The sequence below is a fragment of the Schistocerca serialis genome, chromosome 4 (genome assembly GCF_023864345.2).
Source record: "Schistocerca serialis cubense isolate TAMUIC-IGC-003099 chromosome 4, iqSchSeri2.2, whole genome shotgun sequence".
NCBI lineage: Eukaryota > Metazoa > Arthropoda > Insecta > Orthoptera > Acrididae > Schistocerca > Schistocerca serialis.
In genome coordinates this window covers 717,150,777-717,173,767 of record NC_064641.1, presented here as the reverse complement: position 1 = coordinate 717,173,767, position 22,991 = coordinate 717,150,777, and the positions used below count along the sequence as shown (strand labels likewise).

The window sequence follows — 22,991 nt, the reverse complement described above, 5'->3', positions numbered from 1 at the left end:
TTCCCTGAAACTTTTAAAGTAGTTTTTTGAAGGTTAGCATAAGTTTGCCTTCAGGATCCTGTCAGTTCGAGTTTTTCAGCTACTCTGTGACTCTCTTAGACAGGTCAAATCGTCCTGTCTTTTGTTCATTTAATTTTATAAATACAGATGGAGGTTTGTGCTTAAATTCTACCTGGAATCCTACTCTTTCTTTGGTTAAACAACATATGGACAGAGTTACCCCTACTTGTTCACCTGCTGTTAATAACTTGTCTACGATTCGGAACCCATCGGAAAATAGTTTATGAAATCTTTCGGGTCCGTGATTCTGATGTCAGTCAGAAAATTAACATGTGACCAGTCGCTTCTTTTTTCAACCAATCTCGGACCCATTTCCTCTTTTTCGTTGTTTTCTGTTCCTTACAAGCTATAGCTAATATAACTGCAACAAACTCTTTCTTTTGGCTGTTCGACATCTTCACCTTGTACAATCGCTTTGTCAACTGCAGTTTTTGTCAATTTTATCAATAGTGTGTGTTCGCTTCAATAAATATTAAAAATCTGACAAATTAGTATTGTCAATAAATATTGAACGTGTGCAGCCCCTTTACAGCCCAAATGTCTGCAACTTATAAACTCGCTGTCATATTGCGGGTCTGCATAAACAGTGAATATAGCCTAACAAATAATTACTGAGGACATCAGGACTCTACAGTTTAACTATTAGACGTATTCCGTTTGAGGAATTCTAGTGTAAGCTTCATCTGTCCCCCGATTTACTATCTTCACGACAGTCGGCAATAAAACTCTGTAACTGCTTTGGCCGCGAAAGGTGGCAGTCGAGAATACTATCTTCGTGGCTATTACATAGTTTAGTGACATCAGGTGATTGTGTTTTGGGAGTGACGTTTATAGCTGTGCGAAAAAAGTAAGTAATAATGCCGGTGGAAGTGTTTACGTGGTGCTATCCTATACATGCAATCAAAATATACAATTTACATTGCTCTGAAAATAATTGTATAGATATATTCCCAATAGCAATTACCTAAGAACGCACTGAAATATAGCAACTTTCGCTGACATAAGCCAGCTGTCTTGAGAAAACGATTTATCGTCTACAGATCAGTAAAATGGCAAGTATACCCTTGATGTTCGCTCAAGACGATGTGGAATTTGGTGGTAAACCAGCTATAACAGAAGACTTCGCTTACAATAATAATGTGAAGCAAGCAGGACTTAAAATTCGACTGGGTAAGTAGTTCAGCAATTTGTTACAATGCTATCTTCGCCACCTCCTCCTAATTTGCTAAATAAACGTTAACTATTGCAAGATTCATTTGGTTTGAGGGAAATCAATCTTGTTTGTTGTCTTCAAAATTTGGTTGAGTTGCTTTTCTGTTTGTCATAGTGTCTGGTAAATTCTAAAATTATGACTGCACTTGTAAGAATTAGGAAGCAATATCTCGATTTGTACTACTTCAATAAAACTATATACACATTTGTAAAATAAATTGTTGACAATTAGCCTTTAGCTGAAATTGCTTCAGTGAGGTCTGTGTTGACTATTTATTCGGTTAGTGAATGAATGTTCATTTCCGTTTTTATGAAGCTACTGTGTGTTGATTGTATGAGGTGTTTTTATCCCCGCTGCAGTAAAATGGCTGTAAAGAATAATTTTACGAACTATTATACTTCGTTTTTCATCATTGTACAATTAAGTACCACAATTGTTTTGGTGACACCTGTGTTGTACGTATATTGTGACAAATGGCGCTTCTCATTGCCTTCTGTAGTTTTTTTTTTTTTTTTACTGGAATAGTTTGCACCAGTTTACTGGTACTTGACCGAACCACAGTTTGCAACTAACTGAAGACTGTTTTCAAATCAGTAACAGATATTGGCGTCAAACTTGGACTCGGTAGAATGTCCCATAATGAGATCAGTGTTCTCATTTATTTCATGCTACTCAAAAACTCTGCCATTGCTTTATGCATGAAGGTAGTCTCAGAAATGAGCTTCTCTATTCTTTCCTCCTCCCCTCCCCCAAAGAACTGTTGCTTAAGTGGGTGATGGAGGTAATCAACCTGCATCATTTTTGTTGCTGTTGATTTACACAACCCTGTTTATTGCGAAACATTTTGACAGTTATTTTTAATGTTGTGGTTGTATATGTCGTTGTGTCAAATCAAATTCAGTTATGAGGATTTCATTCAGCTGTTGCTATTGCAAAAGTCTCAGGGGACACTCACCAGTGTGTGTTTGTCAAATATACTGTGCTGATTTGTAGACCTGGCAGCATTATCAATCTTTTATTCCAGTTAGCTCTCCCATTCCTTCCATGAACAACACAGGGCAAAAATAGTGGAATGTTATGTGTCACAAAAATGCACAAAAATTTTCAGGAAAGTAGATGCAATAATCCAAATGATGTAACATAATTATATGATATAAATGTTGTTTTAACAAATTGATCAGTAATGTAGCCCACATTAAGCGCATATCATTAGGACGACCACATGTGAATCCTGTTTTTGTGGATTCATTCAGAAATTTCTAATCTTGCTATGAAGCTATCATAGTAAACACTCAGTTCATATTTAATGCAGTTTTCTTTATAAATATATATGGCTGCAGGTTAAATTTAGTAGTTTTGTATTAGATAATAGAGAAACCTTTGCCAAGTAGTTTGGTGCATATTATGCACATGAGCTATGAATCATTGGGGGCAGGGGGGGGGGGAGAGGTGGCAAAGGGTGTGTGATCTAACTCTTACCCTGATGATATTAGTTTAGATACCTTAATTGCAAGAATTCTTGTAAGCTGGAGTTGCACCATTGAATACACACATGTACAGATGACAGCACAACCTAATGCCCTGTCCAACAAAAAAATTGTCATATAGCACACTGTGTCTGGTAAAGTCACATATTTTAGTATGTTTACTTTGCACTTTGTTTAGTGATGTCATTTCCAAAACAGGTATATGTGCTTCAACCTAAATTGTTCAGGATTAATCCCATGGATGGCATCTTTGTACCATGAATAGTCTACTTGAGTGAACTCCTTTTTCACTTGCAGCTTATGGAAACTTTGTGCTATTCAGTCATCAACACACAGATGCTTCCAATTGCTTGGACAGCTACAGTGAAACAAATGCAGATATTAGAGTGAGAAAATGATAATAAAGTCATCAAAGGTTGCAAAGCTGATTTTTATCTGGTAGGTGTTTAGAAGACCTTAATAGAAACTTTGGAATACAAAAGCTGCCTGAGAGAATGATTCAGCCCTTCACCTTAGACCAGTACAAGTTACCTATCCTGCTGGAGAGATAAGAAGGAAAAAGTCACAAAAAGGTTGGGAGAAAGGAAGTTAACAGGATGTAAGTGGAAGTCACATTTAGTAGAGGAAAGGTGTTTCTGTTTGTGTGTATCACAGTTTCAAAATTTCTGACTCCATTTGTCAGGTACTGTAGATATTACCTCCACAGAAAGAACATCCTCGTTGGGAAAAGAGATTGGTGTAGATGGGCATATTTGTACTGGATGTGGCGTGGCACTTACACATTTCCACTTACCTCTAACTTGCAAGCAGTTGCTTAGTAAATTACTAAATGGCAGAAGAGAGAATGTAGCATAGTTAGCTATTTAGACAGGCTAAGTGGACACCAGTGTTCAAACATTGGAGCACCATTCAGGAAGGGGAAGTAGTGCATCATATTCAAACACTCTTCTCACAGTCTTTGGGACAATGCTGAAAGCAACCCATTGTTTCCAAAATAACAAATATTGAAATAACTGAAGAGGGCAAAAAGAGATCATGGTAAGGGTTCACGATTACTCTTAAACAGTTCCACCAAGTCCACATTTGTGTCGAATACCATCAGGTAAATTTAATGAAAAATTGGGTGGTGTATATTTGCTGCTATGGTATAGGATAGTAATCTCCAGAGCTTGTTAAGATACATGCCTGTAAAATGAATGGAACGTTTTGGCTGAGTTAAAAGTATCACCAATTAGGATCGAGCTTTCTCTTGCTGCAAACAAATTGGCAAAGGGTAGGTTAGGTCCTTGATTCTACTAATAATGAAGTGAAGTGTTCAATTGCTCTATCTCAATTTGAGAACTGGAATTCGTATTCTAAGTCAATATTGTTGTTTGCAGCACACTTCTCTACAGTGTATCATGACATCTGAAAGACGACCTCCCAAGATTTCTTTTTTACTTAGGAGATGAAGGAATTTCCAGATATATGGGAGGCAAGTATTTGAATCCTTTCCCGAAAGGCGATAAGAACAATACTTGGCAAATACTTGGCAAAGTAGTTATCATAATGGTACTTTGTAACTGTATATAGATCCCCATGGGGAAATTTTGAAGTTTTTATGAGGAATCTTCATTGCTTACTGTGCTGTCTGCCAGATAGTAGCAAGCAGTTAAGTCTATGCTGACTTCAGTGTAGATTTTCTCAAGGATTCTGATAGGGAAAATGATGTGAAAACCTTATTTAGGTCGTACAATTTGATTTCCATAATTAACTTTCCAAGAGGGTGGATAAAGACAGTAGAACCATAATTGATAATATTGTCTGTGGTGAAGCTCAAGACGTGAAAATAACTGTTTACCCAGTAACAAATTCTCTCTGTGATTACGATGCATACTTAGTTAGGATAAATAACAGTATGTGGAAATCAGTTAGACTAATTAATGACTCTAGTACAAATGTTTTTCAGGAGTAGTTTACAAGAGAGAACCTGTGATGAAATTTATGATAAACCAAAGGCTCACACGAAATTTAATTTGTTCCATTATAAATTCATATCATTATTTGAAAATGATGAGCCACAGATAGCAGTTATACTTAATAATCATTTCCTAAATGGAGTAGAAAGTGAGTAGGTAAAGTGAAAAATCACAATAGTACGTTGAAAGAGTAACCTTCATGAAATTCAGTCATTTGAATGTATCGCCAGCTACTCCTTCTGAAATTAAGAAAATTAATTATTCTCTCAAAAATAAAAAGTGCATCTGGTTTTGATGATGTTTCCAATAGAGTACTAACGATTTGTTCCCATATAATAAGCCCAATCTTCAAGGCATTTTTCCGTAGAGACTGAACTATTCCATTGTCAGACTCCTAGCTAAGAAAGCTGTTTACAGTAACTAAGGAACAGAGACAGCATTGGACAGGAATAATCACTGGCAATGATGCATGACACAAAACACAATATGAATGTAATAGACGTGACGTGATACATTTATAACAAAAAATGGTCCAGATTTCACCTCATGGGAAAGCAGCAGAAGACATAAATAACATTCATGTTTGACATAGGTCCGACTCCAGCATAAAGTTAGATATCCTCCTCGGGCACTAACGCACATTTTGCAGCAGTTAATCATGCTGGCTACCCAACTGTCATGAAAGCATTGGGGGTACTATCACACTCCCCTGTCAACATGGTTTTCACTTCTTGCATGGTTCAGGAAGGAGGCATTCATAGAGAAACACATCTGTGAAGATTGTCGGAGGCATGCTCTTTGCAGTTTACATCTGGGGAGTACACAGACCTAATGGCTCTCCATCTTTCACTATAATCGAGTCTATCAACATGAGGTGCCAAATATGAGGTAGCCAAGGAGGTGGAAACATGGGTTCTACTATGCCAAGGCTGCTGGGTAGCTACAACAGGAAAACACAGTTAATTAGCAGGAGTACAAAATAAGAAAGTATTTATTACTTAACTTTGCTGTAGTCCATGATCAGTTGCTTGACAATTACAGAAGCCGCGACTAGACCAAGCATCTGTAGAATGACAATTTACAAGTCACAAATCTTGCAGTGACGAATTAATCTCTCGTAATCTTGAATGTCGAATCTGGTAAATTTGAAGACTTAACTTGGAACGGAGCTACAAAGACTTGATGGCAGCAATGACTGAGCTGCAGACGATGACTAACATCAGCACTGGCTGACCACTGAGCACGACTACGAACTATAGACTGGCACAACTGCCCTACTATCCTGCTGCACATGAAGTGGCCTAGCGGCGCCTCACGGTGAGCATAAGTACTGCAACTGGCTGTGTACTCTTTGGCTAACACAGCCGTTCTTCTGTTCTGTTTATTGAGAGAATCGCATCCGGCAGATCAATCTCTCAGGTGGCGGGGTGGTCGTATGACTGACATCACACCAACCATTCCATATGTTCAATATTTTAACTTTCCAATGTGTCCAACATCTCAGCAGTCCTATGTGGGGGGGCATTGTTGTCCATAAACAGAAAATCAGGACCTACCACACTCCTAAACAGATGGACATGATCCATAATAATCTCCCTGCAGTGGTGCTGTACTGTGCCTTGCATAAAGATGCGCAGCAGTGTGTGTCAATTTTGCATAATGACTGCTCTCACCAGAATGCCATACTGATGACATTCATAAAGATTCAGTGGAGTTTAACGTGTTCCCCTCCCTCCACACTATGTGGTAGCCAGAATCACTCACTACAGTGATGCGATATTTATTGAAGACCATCACTCTAGACCATCACTCTTTCACTGATGAACTCTTGTTTTTTTTTTTTTTTTAATGATGGTGTGATTGAAGTGGGAGTCATTTTACAGCCTCCGGGCATACAAACCAGCCCGAGTTAATTGCTGCAAAATGGTTCCGGGTGACGTGTCCCAGTAGCAATAGCAAGATCTGTAGCTATCTGCCTAGGAATGAGATGTCTGTTCCTATCCACCACTTGGGCCAAGTATCATTCCTCTTGCAGTGTGTTGGTCCATCAGCAACCACCGGCATGCTTTCACATACCACTTCCACCATCAGTGGCCTTTTTTAATTGAGAGCTGACGCTTTTGAACACACACTTTACCGTGGCCACAATAATGGCATTTTGACCGAGGTTGAGCCATTCAACTGCTCGTCCACGGTTGTAAACACTCGAATGATGTATTGCAGAAATGTTGCCAAACCACACAGAATGTCACCCTAATTGGTTCACAACAGTGTTCATTAAGCACTGTATTGTGTGAAATGTCAGATGGATACAGAGCATTCGTGCACAGGCTTCACTGCAGTTGACACATCCTGCCCTCTACATTTCCTTTTACTATTGTTGGTCGGATGTTCTGTAGTAGCAATTGCTGATTGTTCTATAGCAGGTGGCAGCCATTCCTTAGCAATTGGCGAGCAGTGTAATATATATTGAAGACGAGGAAGTACTGCAGGAGAGTATGTATCTTGAGTGGGGACAAACTAATATCTAACACAGCTACTGCAGAATCACTTCTAATAGTAAAATATACGAAACCCAATTATGACAGAAATGTGATATAACATAAAACTGATACAGCAATTCTGAAAGGAACTGCACTACAAAAAAATCATGAGAGCTAACAAAAATGTGGTATCAACAACCAGAGTTGAGCTGTGTAGCTCAACTTGAAAGTTCGATACCACTACAAAAATTCTAAGACACATCGTACTAAAAACTGTCAAGAAGCAAGACCTATACACAGAGCGAAAAATATAACTAAATAAATGCGGTATTAATATCGGTCAGTCTGTTTACAGTCACATGGTACCAAAAAAAACCAAAACTCGCTTATATGATAAATATAAAAAAATAACCTCACCATCTTAGGTAAAACAAATGCCATTATACCTATCTCTCACAATCCAATGTAATTACCATCAATTAACAACACAACCATAACATACGTGAAAATTGCAGTAACACAAATTTCAGTAACTGTGAACCACCCATTATGCACGTAAACACACATACAACAATTAAAAAATAATAAAATAAACATAAAAACATGCTTACCGAGCAAAGTCAGCTAACACACAATCTATAAATAGTGAAATTAGTATGTCATCACCACACTGTTTCGAAGAGCAAACCTACACTTTCAAATCGGGAACCTTCCTGACAGAATGCCATACATGTCCCACTGACATCATCACATACACTGGTCCCTGGCTTGAGATGCAGCAACTTGGGTCAGTCTCACGCATTCTCCATGATTGTAACACTTCATATGCTCGGCAATTAAACTGAATAACTTTAGGAATTTAATAGTTCTCAACATGCCTTCCTCCATAGCGACATGCTGCGACCTGCTCTTGATTGTTGTCTTCACATACATAACTAACAAAAAATGAAACGTAAAATTAAATCTTCAGCCTTAAACAACACACTACACCAATAACTCCAAACCTGAAAATGAATCTACATGGTCCGTAACTGTCAACATAAAAATAACTCACTAAGAAACCACAGCAAACCCCTCTAATATTATTGTCACAAACAGTGTCAAAGGACTTCCAATATCACTAACAACACTTACAAATAATTCAGTAAAATAAACATTCCACACTAGAGCATGCCACCACGTACAACATGCCCTCTCTAATAGTTAGTATTCCAGTTTTCTGAAATAAATCATTATATGAGCCTCTACGTTTTTCATGACAAATTATTCTAATAGCCTTTTTCTGCACCTTTAATAGCTTGCGAAGGTCTGTTTTGTTGTGGCACCTCATATTTCTATTTCATAGTTTGTACTGGATGATACCATATTACAATAAGCAGTTGTTAGTAGCATTGCATTATTTGCCAAGTGTATTTATTGCAAGTATATTTCTAATCAGTTTGCCAATTAGAAAGTGAACATGCACATTCCCTCGAAGTGTCTCTTATATTGTTATACCCAGGAATTTTACGCAATTCTTTTTAATGGCAATATCAGTTATAACGCACAATTGCGTTACAAAATCTGTTTGTGTTGCAGAGTTGAAATCCACTATGCTGTTTTCTTAGTGCTGACACTAAGGTGACTTTCTTTGAAATACTGAACCCCCATACTATCAAGTGGAGTTTATTTGAACAGGTGAGGCTAATATGAACACGACATGGTAAAAGACACAGAGAGGTATTGGTGGATACATTAATAGTTTCTTAACACCTCCAACTTTTGTCAGAATCAGTTTCCTATATAGTTGTTTTCAGACAAATCTCACAATGCCAATGCCAATGAACATTTCAAAGCAATTTCATATATTTAAATAATACAACTTACATGCTTTGAAATGCTTGTAACAAAGTACTCCACTGACGAGGAAGTCTGACATTAAAAATATATGTAAAAAATCGTATATCCATTCTCTGAAAGCATATTCATCACGTGTAGATATACTGGACGTTAAAATTCACTGTCTCTTAGTTAGCAACATGTAATTTTTTCAAAAATAAAGTAGTAAGGTTCGGCGGTGGATGTGGATATGTCGGATTGAGGTACAATCTTCCATTTATCGTACAATTTTTTTTTTGTCAGTTATCACTTCTTTAGCTTCTGGTGATGGTTTGTTAATATGAAGGAGCAGTATGCCTCAGAATCCACTTTGAATTGTAAGGCAAGGACATTCGGAGCATGCTTGGTAAAGCACTGTGTTGTTAAAACAACTTTCAGGTTGAGGAAAGCTGTACTAAGTAAAAGCAAAGTCTACTTGCTTCATAAATAATTATTTTTCAATAATTTCGCATGAAAGTATTACTGAGAAGTAAAGGGAAAAGAAAAGGGTTAGGTTTAATGTTCTGTTAATTAAAAGGGCCACAAACTCAGATTGGGCAGAGGTGGGAAAGAGTCAGACATAGACTTTTCAGAGCAATTATCTGTGCATTTGCCTTATATTATTAAGGGAAACAGAGGAAACTTAACTGTGGATAAATGACGATGTTGAACCCCATTCCTCCCAAATGAGAGCCTAGTGCATCAATCACTGCACCACCTTGTGTGGTGTGTTATTCAGTTGGCAATATTTGTTACACATTGAGAAAAGTTTGTATTTTGCATTTTGTAATGTATGAGGGTAAGTCAGTTATCGTCCACAGTTTGGTTATATTTTTGTTTATTATGGTAGTACTGTCATCTTAGGTTGGTGACACATGCTTTTATTTGTTGTTATATCTTTGCAATCTTCAAGTTGCTAGGTTGGTTTCATTATCGCTGCCGTGCTGTTATTCACGGTTGCTCCACTGTCGATTTGCACCAAAGAAGAGCAATGTTCAGTAATCCGTTTTTTGTGGTCAGAAGGCATATCAGGGGCCAAAATTCATCGAAGGCTTTCGATACAGTATGGGAACAGTGTTTTGCCACAACAGAGTGTCTACAAATGGATTGAAAAATTCCAAAATGGTCGCACAAGTGTTACGCACGATGAAGGACCCGGATGACCATTTACCTCCACAAATGAAAAAACCTTGATCGTCCACATGAAATGATTCTATTTGACAGACAATTAACTATTAACAAGGTGGCGCATCGTCTGCAAATTAGTCATGGTTCTGCCTACAAAATCATCCAGACAGACTTGGGGTTGATAAAATTTGTGCAAGATGGGTCCCAAAACAACTCGCACAGTTGCATAAACAAACACACTTGGACATCTGCAAAAAACATTTGGATTGCTATGGTAACGAAGGGGGTAATTTCTTAGACAGGATTATTACTGGTGACAGAACATGGATCCATCATTACGAGCCAGAGAGTAAATGGCAGAGTATAAACATCCAAATTCGCCGTGCAAGAAAAAGTTTAAGACCCAACCGGTCTGCAGGAAAACTGATGCTTATGGTTTTTTAGGATGCACAAGGTCCAGTACTGGAACATTATGGGGAAAGGGGCACAACGATAAACAGTGTACATCACTGTGAGATGCTTACTGCCAGGATAAAGCCTGCAATTCAAAGCACATGCCAAGGATTGCTGTCAAAAGGTGTTTCATTGTTGCATGACAATGCCTGTCCGCATACTTCTGCCCACACTGTTGAAACGCTCCAGAAACTCAAATTTGAAGTACTGTATCATCCTCTATATAATCCCGATCTTGCCCATTCTGACTATCACTTGTTTGGTCCACTCAAACAGGCATTAAGGGGCCGTCGATTTGCCTCGGACGAAGCAGTGAAAGAAGCGGTGCATTCCTGGCATGCAGCTCAACTGAGAACCTTCTTTTATGAGGGCATCAGGAAGCTTGTACGACAATGGACCAAGTGTGTTGAAACACTAGGAGACTATGTTGAAAAATGATGTTCTTGTAAGTTCCCTATTTGATTACAATAAAATTTTATAACTACTTTGCGGATAATGATTGACTTACCCTCGCAGGTAGACATAGAATGTTGAAATTCTTTGTGCCTTCCATTATGCAGGAATTTTCAATTAGAGGTGCTTTTTAGGGTGCATACAGTGATTCATGCTTTGAATCTAGGAAAGTTTCAAATGTAAACCTAGCCATTATTCTAATAGATGCCATACTCTCTTCTACCTTAATGTTTTCAGACTAGATAAAAAAATTGTCCCTCATGAGCCATATTTTTACCTACACACTCACCTGGCAAGGAAACAAATCCATTTTATTACCATTAGACTAATAGATAATGTAAACAGGATATGACTTGCTGTACTGGGAGCCTGAATTCGTATTCATAGTCTTATGTTTAAAAACAATGTTGATTTCTTGTTCTTACCTGTAATTTGTGCGGTGGAAGATATTAAGGGGTAATTTCAATGTCTGCGGTGTAAAGACTTGGGCGGTCATGATTCTAAAACAGTTTCTCAGTGTTTAGTCCATCACTGAAACAGCCAGTCACTTATCACGTTGTACTGAACCGTAATTTCTTTACAGGCTTCCTGCGCAAAGTCTATGGGTTACTCACAGGCCAGTTGTTGATCACTGTTGTTGTTGCAACTGTTTGTATGACAAGTCCGCCAGTTCGTGCAGCTGTTCACAATAAGTGAGTAACTGAATAATCTCTTTTACTCAGTTTGTAACTGTATTAATGTTCTGTAGTGAAATAAGAAAACCAGAATAACATATGATAAATGAAAATCTGTGGTATATAATCAAAGATTAAAAAATATCATGTACCTGATAACATAAAAAAATATCATGTACCTGATAACACTGGATATAGTTGTCATTTTGTCATTAAGCAACACAACTGTTCAGAAATTCACATTCACAAACTGCCTAATGTTACCATACTGCTCTTTTGTTAATGGACCATAGTGTTTAAAACATTGGCTTCAAGGCCAAATAGTAAAGTGTTTTTCATTTTTAACACACATTAAACATCTGATAAAACTATTTAGGTTATTATTTCATAGGCAAACATATATTCAAACAAAATTTAAGAATTTACTTATATATATGGTTCCTTTTTTCACAGTGACTGGCTGTTATCAATTGCCTTTATTCTAAGCCTTGTAATCCTTGTGGCTTTACATATCAAGAAGAGAGAAACGCCAACAAACTTCATATTACTAGGCTGCTTTGTAAGTAAAATCTTCCAAATTCTAATGTACTTCCATTTATGTGAATGTAGCTCAGTTTCTGTAAGGTATGTGGAATTTATGTACAATATTTAACACTTGTTGCATTGTTGCAAATTGTCATTGCATTTTTTGGTAATATAATATTGTAAATAAAATAAGTTTTAAAGTTGAATAAGAAGTAAACTATTTTTGTTCTATTAATTTTTGTTTATTTCAAACTAGTTTTTGGCTTATTAGACCATCATTGGGGAACAACTGACTGGTGTCGGAAAGGACCGTAGTTCTTAGGTAACCAAACATTATAAGCAAAGATACAGTCACTTGTATTGTATTGTGCATCAGACTTGTTTCTTAACGCTAAATTATACTTTACACAGTGGACAATTTTAAGTACAATAAATAATTAAACTGCCCAATATTACGGGTTAAATGGCTATAATGCTAAATTTTGTGAGGTCTTGACATTGGCTGAAAAACTGTTAAACTGATCACTCTTCATTTATGTTGTGCAACAAACATATTTTTTAACATTGTAAACTAAAATTTTGGCAATGGATATTATTATACAGACTAATTAAAATACATAGTCTTACAATATTACAGGTTACATTGTTACAATGCCATAGTTTGTGAGGTCATGACATTGGTTGAGAACTATCTAACTGATCACTATTAACTTATGCCGTGCAGCAAACGGTTGTTTCCTGATGAAGGCCTAATAAACCAAAAACTAGTTCGAAATACACAAAAATCATAGTACTTGTTTTTCAATGTTGTATATGAAATTGTTCTACCGAGAAGTAATGGAAGAATCCATATATAATAAAAATTACACCTTACAATGTGAGGGATATTTACAAGTAAAAGTGAGATTTAAATGAGCAATTGGGGTGGTGGGTATGAAGTGTTTTTGAAATGATGCACATCAGCAAATTATTCATAGGTTTTGTTAGAAATGTTTCGCAGCTGCGAAAAGTTGCTCTTTGTCTGTAGGTTTTACATTTGTCATTGTGTCATGAACAATTTTGAAATACACCTGTAATATGAGACTGTGTTTTTAAGCCTAGAAATGTCATGAATGTTATTCTAGGTTATTGGCCACACTTGAAAAGTAATGTCTGTATCTAATGAAAACATATATAGAATATTCTAATTCTTTTTTTAAAAAAAAAGAGTGGAGTATGTAAACTATTCTTTACTCCCTTACATACCAGCCCCATAAGGATTACTGAAGACACAAGTAACATCTTTGCACCCTCTCCCCCCCCCCCTCCCCCCTCTCCACACACACACACACACACACACACACACACCGGATATGGAAACCTTAATATTTTTTTGTAGAAAGTACTGTCAGTCTCGCGGCATAGTGATGCGCAGAACTTGAAGACTTAAAAGTATCTGTGTACCCAAATAACACACTCTAAATTATTGCAGTATAGTGGGTGGTTCAGAAAATTGTTTGATTTGTCTTCGTCTTCAGTGTGTCGGCAAAAGCTCACTTGTTTTGTAGGTTTTAAGTTCCCAGTTTCATAAAACTATGCGAGATAAGAATATGAAAAATTAATGCTCCGCCTCTTAATAAGGATCAGAACTATTTCTCAAAAAGCAGATAACACAGATCACTGGAAATGAAATTATAGAGTTGCAGAAACTTTATTTACCTTGTGTTGAGGATCTACATTGAAACAAGTTTTTAGAAATTCAGAGTGGAAAAATGAAGATAGGCTGTTATTCAGTTTGAAGGTGAGCTGCTAAGATGTGAGCAGTCACAATGAAGTAGAATGAAGCTATCTGCTTATCTGACAGTAAATGCTGCAATGACAGGAGGGTGGACAGATGGACATGTTAGAATGTTCCATGAAGTGACTAGATGTAAGCCATCAAAAAGGTAGGGGGTTAGTGGTTCAGAAGGCTCCTGAGGTGAGTGAATGCAGGAATAAATCTGCATATTGGAAAGAAAGGTCAAGAAAAGTGTCAGTGGCAAATACAAATACATCCATCATGGAAACTATTTGCATAAAAAAGTCAAAAAAAGGAGAATGCTATTCTTTAAAAAAATGCAGTATCAGTTTTATTAAATTTTCGTGTTTGACCTAGACCAAATTTGAGAATCCTGTAACTAAATATGCTGCTCAGTATTGAGTTTTACTTGTACCCTGCCCCTTTCCCTGTACCTGGTCGTGCAATTTCTCTACTTGGTTTCCTGCTTCCCCTGTGCTAACTGCAGCATGTTTCCATGTTCTCACTCTTGTCACTCCATCAGTCTCATTTTCCTGGGCTCATATTTTGATCCATTTGTATTTGTTTCTGTTGTTACATATCTTATACATCCCTTTTATTATACCCCCTCTTATCGTTCCTTTCATTTGTTTGTCTTTTATCATTTTCTCTACTACTTTGTGGAGTTTTCAAGTGTTGAATGACTAGTTTTTCATTTAATACATAATGATACAGATATAAATATTTAAATTTTGAAATTCATCCTTTCATATTAATCTGAAACCTTCATTTTATGTTATCAACATCAGTACACAAAATTTTATGATCTTTTCCTTTTAATACCAGTAAACAAACATTGGGGACTGGCATAACTTGTCTGCAGACAAATGATGGGGATAGCACTTAGCAGACTTGAAAGATTAGCAGTAGAAGAATGCGTTAGATAGGAATAAGAATATTTCATCAAGTTGGTTGAAATTCTGAGTTTAGCATCAACTAAATGTGGTCAGTGCTGAATTGTTTTCACATAGATAAAATATTAATGCATACACTTACGATAATGTGTGTTCCTGTTACAAACATACATTTTCTTCTCTGTCAAACCTGCTATATGTTTAATTAACTTTTTTTGCAAGTTAATTTCTCTTGTTCATTTGTATATTTCCATTTCATTCACTTAAAACACTCTTTAATTACTTTGTGTACCAGTATTGTACCTCCATTATAACTGTTATGTACTTGTCAGGTAGTACCTGTATTTGGTGCTAAAAATCTTACAGAACAATTATCATCATATTTCGTTTGCAGACTTCAGTAAATCATTTTATCAATTGTTTTTACCCAGAAGAGTTTGTTATTGCATCCTTTCTTTTTTTTTTTTTCAGACAGTTGTACAAGCCTACACAATTGGTGTAGTGCTGACGTACTTCGAGCAGGCAGTCGTCCTGCAGGCTTTTGTGATCACCTTAGCTGTTGTGGCAGGACTTACAGTTTTCACATTCCAAACAAAGAAGGATTTCTCATTCTTGGGCCTTGGGTAAGTGCTTAGCAACACCGTATCCAAATATACCATATGTTTAAGAAAGAAATGAACATATGTCAAGAGGTGATTGTGTGGTCCACTCCGAAGGAGAAATATCATAAGTACACACATTCTTGTCCGCCCCGATAGCTGACTGGTCAGCATAACGGATTGCCATCCTATGGGCCCGGGTTCAATTCCCGGCAGGGTCGGAGATTTTCTCTGCTCAGGGACTGGGTGTTGTGTTGTCTTCATCATTATTTCATCCCCATCCGGCACACAGGTCACCCAATGTGGCGTTGAATGTAATAAGACCTGCACCAAGGTGGCCGGACCTGCCCCGCAAGGGGCCTCCCGGCCAGTGACGCCAAACGCTCTTTTCCAATTTTTTTTTTTTTAAATACACATTCTTCACTCAGTCGTTTCACAGATACAGCTCTTTGAGGCTGTCAGGAGTGGGGATGTTTCAAGCATTATTACATTAATAGATTATTACTAATTTCCAAGTTCAACATTCTATTAGCATAACAGCATTTGTCCCTCTGTGCTGCAAGATGGCACTTTTAAGTAAGAGTTATAAAAGTGAATTGACAGTAAAAGAAACAAGCAATGATATGTTGGTACAGAATCACCTGCACTATGGTCTTTCCTTATAAATCGGAATAACTACCTTCAAAACCACAGAGAAAAGAGTTTTATGTCCACATGACAGTGGACAATAGTAGCGGTTCATACTATAATACCTTGACATACATTTTCATACTAAAATAATATAAATGGGCCATGACTGACTTACTGCATACATTGAGATCAATAAAAAATATGTAGAAAATCAGTTACAAACTTGCTTGGTTGACTCAGTTGTCATCACTAAATATTATGAAGATCTTACAGTTGTACATACAAGAGAAACATAACCTTTTACATTAGTACTTGCTACTTGTAAGAGGCTAAAATGTTCTCTCTGCATCATCTGTAAATAAAATAGGCAACAGACTGCACTTAACAGAATAAATGGAGGTGTGGCAGAATTAATTTTTGGTTTATAAAGATCACCCACACTGTGAAGATGATAAATGACTAAAGACTAGTAACACAGGAAGATCAATGTAATGTCATTTTCTTCAATTACCATATAAGATAACATTGACTGAGTGTTGACTGTTATTCTCACATTTTTGTATGTGTTCATTGCAGGCCAAATAGCACAAAATTTTTAATATTGCATGTCAAAGTAATTCGGTAGTTCCAGTGGAACATGTGTGGACCACAGTGCTTAGGTATACCAAGAGAAGAAGAAATTATGCTGGGTTGAACAAAGGACCGTGAGAGCCAACCAGTGGTACCACACAAAAAAATCAAATGACCAGAGAATTATTCACTCAAAACCATAGCAGTATAAGACGCCACACTTGATCTGCCAAAGGCGTTGTCCAAAAGAAGAGGATGGAGGGGCAGACAAAGTCTCTGTAAAACCTATTGTCCTTGTGATGGGAAAATGCCCCTAAAACTCAGAAGAATCAACAATGCTCAACAGTGTGAGGATGCAGAAGGCAGTGGAAACCACTGCATAAAGACACGGAATATCTATCCCTAGGACATGTGGCCTGTAATTGAAAAAGCGTCGTGATTATCTCTCTATTGGTAGATGATTCCAAATTAGTTTCCCATATGAATCTTCTGAAGGAGACTGCCAAGGGGAACCTAAACTTAAGAAGAAGAAAAATTGAATAACTAATTAAAGGGTAACATACCAAGGGTCAGGGTGCTGTATGTCAGAATAAGGAAGCCAGAAAATTTGAAACAGAAAAAGCAAAGGCTCAGTTTATGTTTAATGAGAGTTACTGAAGTGAAATGGAAGGAAGATAAGGATTTCTGTTCAGACAAATATAGGATAACTTCAACAGCAACAGAAAATGGTACAGTGGGAGTAGGATTTGTTACAATTAGAAAAACACGGCAAAGAGTGAGTTACTCTGAACAGTTTAGTCTAGTGTTGGTTACCGCAGAACTGACAGCAAACAAATGTCAACAACAATATGCAGAAAATGATGTAAAGGAAATACAAGGGAAAATTAAATGAAAATGAGACAAATGGGAAAAAACAAGTAAATTGTTTGTTATTTCAAAGGTAATCACTGTAACTGTTAATGCATTTATCCTACTGTGAGACAAGGTGGTCAGTGCCCACATTACCGAGGTTTTTCTGAGTACACTGCAGAAGTTTCGCTGAGAAGCCCTTGCACATCATCTATACAGTCTCAATCCCTCCGCATCTGATTTCCATATTTTTGGTACCCTGAAGAAAGATGTTTATGGCCAAGGATACTATCGTGGTTCCGTAGGCATCCGCAAGCTTTTTTTCCATGAAGGCATTGACCATCTTGTTTCACGGTGGGATAAATGTATTAGCAATTATGCCAATTACTTTTGAAATAGTAAACAGTATGCTTACTTTTTTTCTGTCTGTCTCACTTTCATTTAACTGTCCCTCAAATACGAGGATACTGACGGGATAATTCAGTTTTTAAAAGGAGCCGATTATCTAATAATCAGTGGCGATTGGAATGTGGTAACAGGGAAGAGAATAGGAAAAAGAGTTACGGGAGAATATCAGCTTGATAGTAAAAATGAAACTAGTCCCACATTCAGATCTCCGGGAGGGTACTGCCAAAGGAGAACATGAGAAAAAGATTGAATTACCAACAAAGGAACACTGTTTGAATAACCAACAAAGGAATAACGTTCGACAAGTCAGGGCATGGAATGGCAGAAGTTTGAACGTGGTAGGGAACCTAGAAAATGTGAGAAGAGAAATGTTAAGGCTCAATCTAGCAGAAAATTGTTTAGTGGGGGGTAGGTTTCATTATGAATGGGAAGGTAAGGCAGAGAGTGAGTTACTGTGAATAGTTCAGTGGTAGGGTTGTTATCAACAGCAAACCAACACCGACAATGGTAGTTTAGGTATACATCCCGATGTCACACGTTGAAGATGAAGAGAGAGAGAGAAAATATATGTGGATACTGAATCGGCGATTCACTGCACAGAGGGAGATGAAATTCTTAATAGTCATGGCGAACTGGAATGTGTTTGTAAGGGAAGGAGTAGAAGAAAGGGTTACAGGCCAATATGGGATTGGTACTAGGAATAATAGAGGAGAAAGACTAATTGAGTTCCGCAATAAATTTTGGCTAGTAATAGTGAATAGTCTGATCAAGAATCACAAGAGATGGAGGTATACTAGGAAAAGGCCAGAAGATATGGAAAGACTTCAGTTAGATTACATCATAGTCAGGCAGAGATTCCAAAATCAAATACTGGATTGTAAAGCATACCCACGAACAGATATAGACTCAGATAACAATTTAGTAGTGATGAACAATAGGCTGAAGTTTAAGAGGCTAGTCAGGAAGAATCAGTGTGCAAAGAAGTGGGATACAGAAGCACTAAGGAATAAAGAGTTCTCTAAGGCCATAGATACTGTGATAAGGAATAGCTCAGGAGGCAGTTCAATTGAAGAGGAATGGACATCTCTAAAAATGGTAACCACAGAATTTGGAAAGGAAATCATAGGAACAAGGAAGGTAACTGAGAAGAAACCATGGATAACAGAAGAAATGCTTCAGTTGATGGATGAAAGAAGGAAGTAAAAAAATGTTCAGGGAAATTAAGGAATACATAAATACAAGTCAGATAGGAATGAAATAAATCGGGCGTTCAGGCAAGCTAAGGCAAAATGGCTGCATGAAAAATGTGAAGAGAGAGAAAAAGAAATGATTGTTGGAAGGAGTGACTCGCCATATATGAAAGCCAGTGCAGCCTTCGGTGAAATTGAAAACAAGTGTGGCGACATTAAGAGTGTAATGGGGATATTCCACTGTTAAATGCAGAGGAGAGAGTGGGTAGGTGGAAAGAGTGCGTGGAAGTCCTATCTTAAAACATGATAAAAAAAGAGACAGGGGTCGATATAGAAGAGATAGAGGATCCAGTATTAGAATTGGAATTTAAAAGAGCTTTGGAAGAATTAAGATTGAATAAGGTGGAAGGGTTATGTAACATTCCGTCTGAATTTCTAAAATCGTTGGTGGAAGTGGCAAAAAGTTTGTGTGTAGAATGTGTGTGACTGGCAATATACTGTCAAACTTTCAGAAAACATAATCCCCGCAATTCTGACAATTGCAAGGGCTGAGAAGTGTGAGAATCATCACACGATCCGATTAACAGCTCATGCATCCAAGTTGCTGACAACAATAATGTACAGAAAAATGGAAAAGAAAATTGAGGATGCATTGGATGACAATCAGTTTGGCTTTAGGAAAGGCAAGGGCATTAGAGAGTCAGATCTGGCATTGCACCACTATAAAGAAGATTGAATACCCATTAACAGATGCAAAAATATAGACACAATCAAGATCAACTGCAGAGATCTGCAAAACACAAATATCTTAAAATCGCTGCCAAAGGCTCACTTGTTTGAAAAATCACAAACTGCGTTATCAATGCATGGTGTAAATGGTAGAAAACGATAGGTGTGCAATCTGTCCACTTTTCTTGCACGGTGTAGAATGTTGTCTTACACAAAAGAAGCAGACAGAGATTTGCTTTCATGGAAAACATAATGCTTTACTGGTCATCTGGCATGAAACTTTGTGATTATGTGACCCATGATGAAATCTGCAGGCAGTACCGAGTGGCACCTAAAACTGAGAAGATGAGGGAAAGTGGTATGGACAAGTACTTTGAGCAGATCAATAAACAATAGCAAAAGACAAGTTGTCATTTGAAAACAATGACAAACAACCTATTGGGAGACCAAGGCACTGTTGAGCAGATACTCTCCTAGATCTTAAGAGAGGAGGCTCCACCCTGCCCATGTACAAGATTGCACTAAGGGGAAACAGAGAGCCAAATGGGTGAACCTCTGCATCCCAGGACAAAGACTGAGGAGGAAGAAGAAGAAGAAGAAGAAGAAGAAGAAATGGTTCTGCATCATAATCATGACTGTACCTCAGACACACAATGCTCTGTGTAATAGTATAAATGTAGTAATGAAAAGACCTGGTGGAATGTGTGTGTGTGTGTGTGTGTGTGTGTGTGTGTGTGTGTATGTGTGTGTTTTTCTATAGCTCATGAGAGGATTCCTCCAAAAGGTAGCTGATTTACGTCTTGTTTATGTGGCAATCAACAACTGTCTCCATCTGTGTGTGTTGAGAATATCATAATCACTACCCTAAGCTTTTTTATTTGTTTATTTTTTTAATACTGCCTTTACTTCATTCAACACAGATAAAAAAACTACATAGCAATATGAACATAAACATTTAAATGATGTTACAAATAAGTTTGTATGACTTGAAATTGGGAGAAACATACCATCCTTGCTAAATGAGTAAGATATAACATTCTCAATTTACAGGTTATTTGCTGGACTGTGTGTTTTAATGGTTGGAGGTCTCCTACAAATATTTATTGGTAGCACAGCTCTTGAGCTTCTTTTGTCTGCTGGTGGAGCCTTCCTCTTCTCACTTTTCATCATTTATGATACACAGGTAAATAAAATTTGCATTCCTATATGGTAATTGTGTGGTTTGATTTGAACTTGGCATTTTGGGAAGGTAATGTACCTGCTATTTGATGCATTTTATGTTGCAGATGCTGATGGAGAAACTGTCTGCTGAAGAGTATATATTGGCCACAATAAATCTTTATCTTGATATTATTAATCTGTTTTTGTATATTTTAAGACTCCTGGAGGCAGCAAGGAGACATTGAGTTACTTGTTAACGGTTGCTCTTTTTCCATGATTTTGACAAGAAACAGTATTTGCTGAGCCATGCCATTCAGCAAATGAAATTTTTGTGGTGGAAAATAATTTTTTTATTCTCGTACCTTGAGATAAAAGAAGCTATTTCACTTACACAAAAATTTTAACAAATAAATCTCATGTTTCAAGCACATGCGTATATGGAATTTGGAAGTGTGATGGGAAGTTGAGAGAAATTTAAGTGTTTCAGAATATGAAGTAGGTAAGCATTCCACTGTTATAAAGAAATCTTGAATGCTATCCAAACATAAGCTAAATAATCTTTGATCTACATAATCACACAAAAAAAGGAAAATTAAAAAGGGAATTGTGACTAGTGTGATCTTTTGTTGTTGACACTTCTAGGGAATTTTCTGCAAGGATTGCTCTAATTTCATAATACAAATATTTGTCATGTTACTCTCTTCTTCACATATTTAATTATTTCCAACACATGTATTGTTAGAATATATTTGATGAAATATACTTCAAGCACTTTGAATGGTATCTGAGATAGATATGAAGGGTGGTTGTTCATACATTAAAACAGTGCCTTTGTGCCTGATAGACTACGATTCTAAAATGGGTTTTAAATACATCGTTTGTGATAACAGAAAATATCTTGGTGCACAGTGTGAATTAGATATTTTATTGTCTGTTAATAGCAGTATTAATGTACAAAGTGTGAAATAAATTTATTTTTAAATGTTTAACTTTTGTCATTTATTCTATGTCATTCTCAACATAGAACTTGTAAAGTTTTGTTGTGCATAGCTGAGATCTTCCATACACTCACAGAAAAATAACAAACAATTTTTAATTCAAAGGAATTTGATAAAAGATACTAGATTGTTAATACTTTTCAGATTATGTGGAATTATTTCTACAATTCACAGTGCAGGAACAGAATATTTATCTTGATAACATAGTGTACCAATATGGAACATAAAGTTGCAAATATCTTTGTAAAATTTAATAGTATTAATTGATATTATAGCATTAAATAAATAAGAAATGCAATTAAGTTTCATGGTACTGCTTATAGATCTAAAAGCACACTGGAAGAAGAAAAGTTGAAATATGAGACATATTGTAAATATTAAAAATGAAGTGAAAGAATTAATTATTGTTGTTTTTGTTTGTGATGCATCTTAGTGAACTATGTGCCCCTTCTCCACCTGTACATTATTGGAGACTAACTTGTTATAGATGTTGTTGAAAAGCATACATTTTATTGCCGTCACTGGTTTCAGGCAGCCTATATTTGTATGTACACCAAGCTGCCAGAAACAAGTAATGGAAATAATAGATATTTGTTTTTCTCTTTCCTACAAAAATTTTAGTTGAGTTATTATTGATACTGATACCAAAAATGAACTGAATGTTGTTGTGTTGGGGAAGTCATTTATTATTTATTGAGGAAGGGGGAAGGTACTGTGAGGATATAGCTCTCTCTCTCATATATAAAAATATATATAAAATCCTTTGCATCAGGTATTCATGGAGTAGTTCCCACATCATTAAAACCCAATGATCTGTGCACTTTTTCTCCACATCATCAGTCTGCTGACTGATTTGACTCGGCCCACCATGAATTCCTCTCCTGTCCCCACCATTT

General features: G+C 36.8%; 1 protein-coding gene across 1 annotated transcript; it reads left to right on the top strand.

Annotated features, from left to right (window-relative positions):
• The first annotated feature begins 756 nt into the window (after window positions 1-756).
• LOC126473241 (protein lifeguard 4-like) lies at window positions 757-22,086 on the top strand. The gene is made up of 7 exons (XM_050100159.1): window positions 757-907; window positions 1,101-1,230; window positions 11,676-11,784; window positions 12,220-12,325; window positions 15,433-15,584; window positions 20,987-21,119; window positions 21,223-22,086. The coding sequence occupies exons 2-7, from the start codon at window positions 1,110-1,112 to the stop codon at window positions 21,340-21,342; spliced, it is 741 nt and encodes a 246-aa protein (XP_049956116.1). The 5' UTR covers window positions 757-907; window positions 1,101-1,109; the 3' UTR covers window positions 21,343-22,086.
• Window positions 22,087-22,991: the final 905 nt, after the last annotated feature.

Excerpts from the sequence above, each read along its gene's own strand:
- LOC126473241 (XM_050100159.1), top strand. The coding sequence starts at position 1,110 with ATGGCAAGTATACCCTTGATGTTCGCTCAAGACGATGTGGAATTTGGT. Across the intron at positions 1,231-11,675 it reads AGGACTTAAAATTCGACTGG|GCTTCCTGCGCAAAGTCTAT; the intron begins GTAAGTAGTTCA and ends ATTTCTTTACAG. Across the intron at positions 11,785-12,219 it reads CGTGCAGCTGTTCACAATAA|TGACTGGCTGTTATCAATTG; the intron begins GTGAGTAACTGA and ends CTTTTTTCACAG.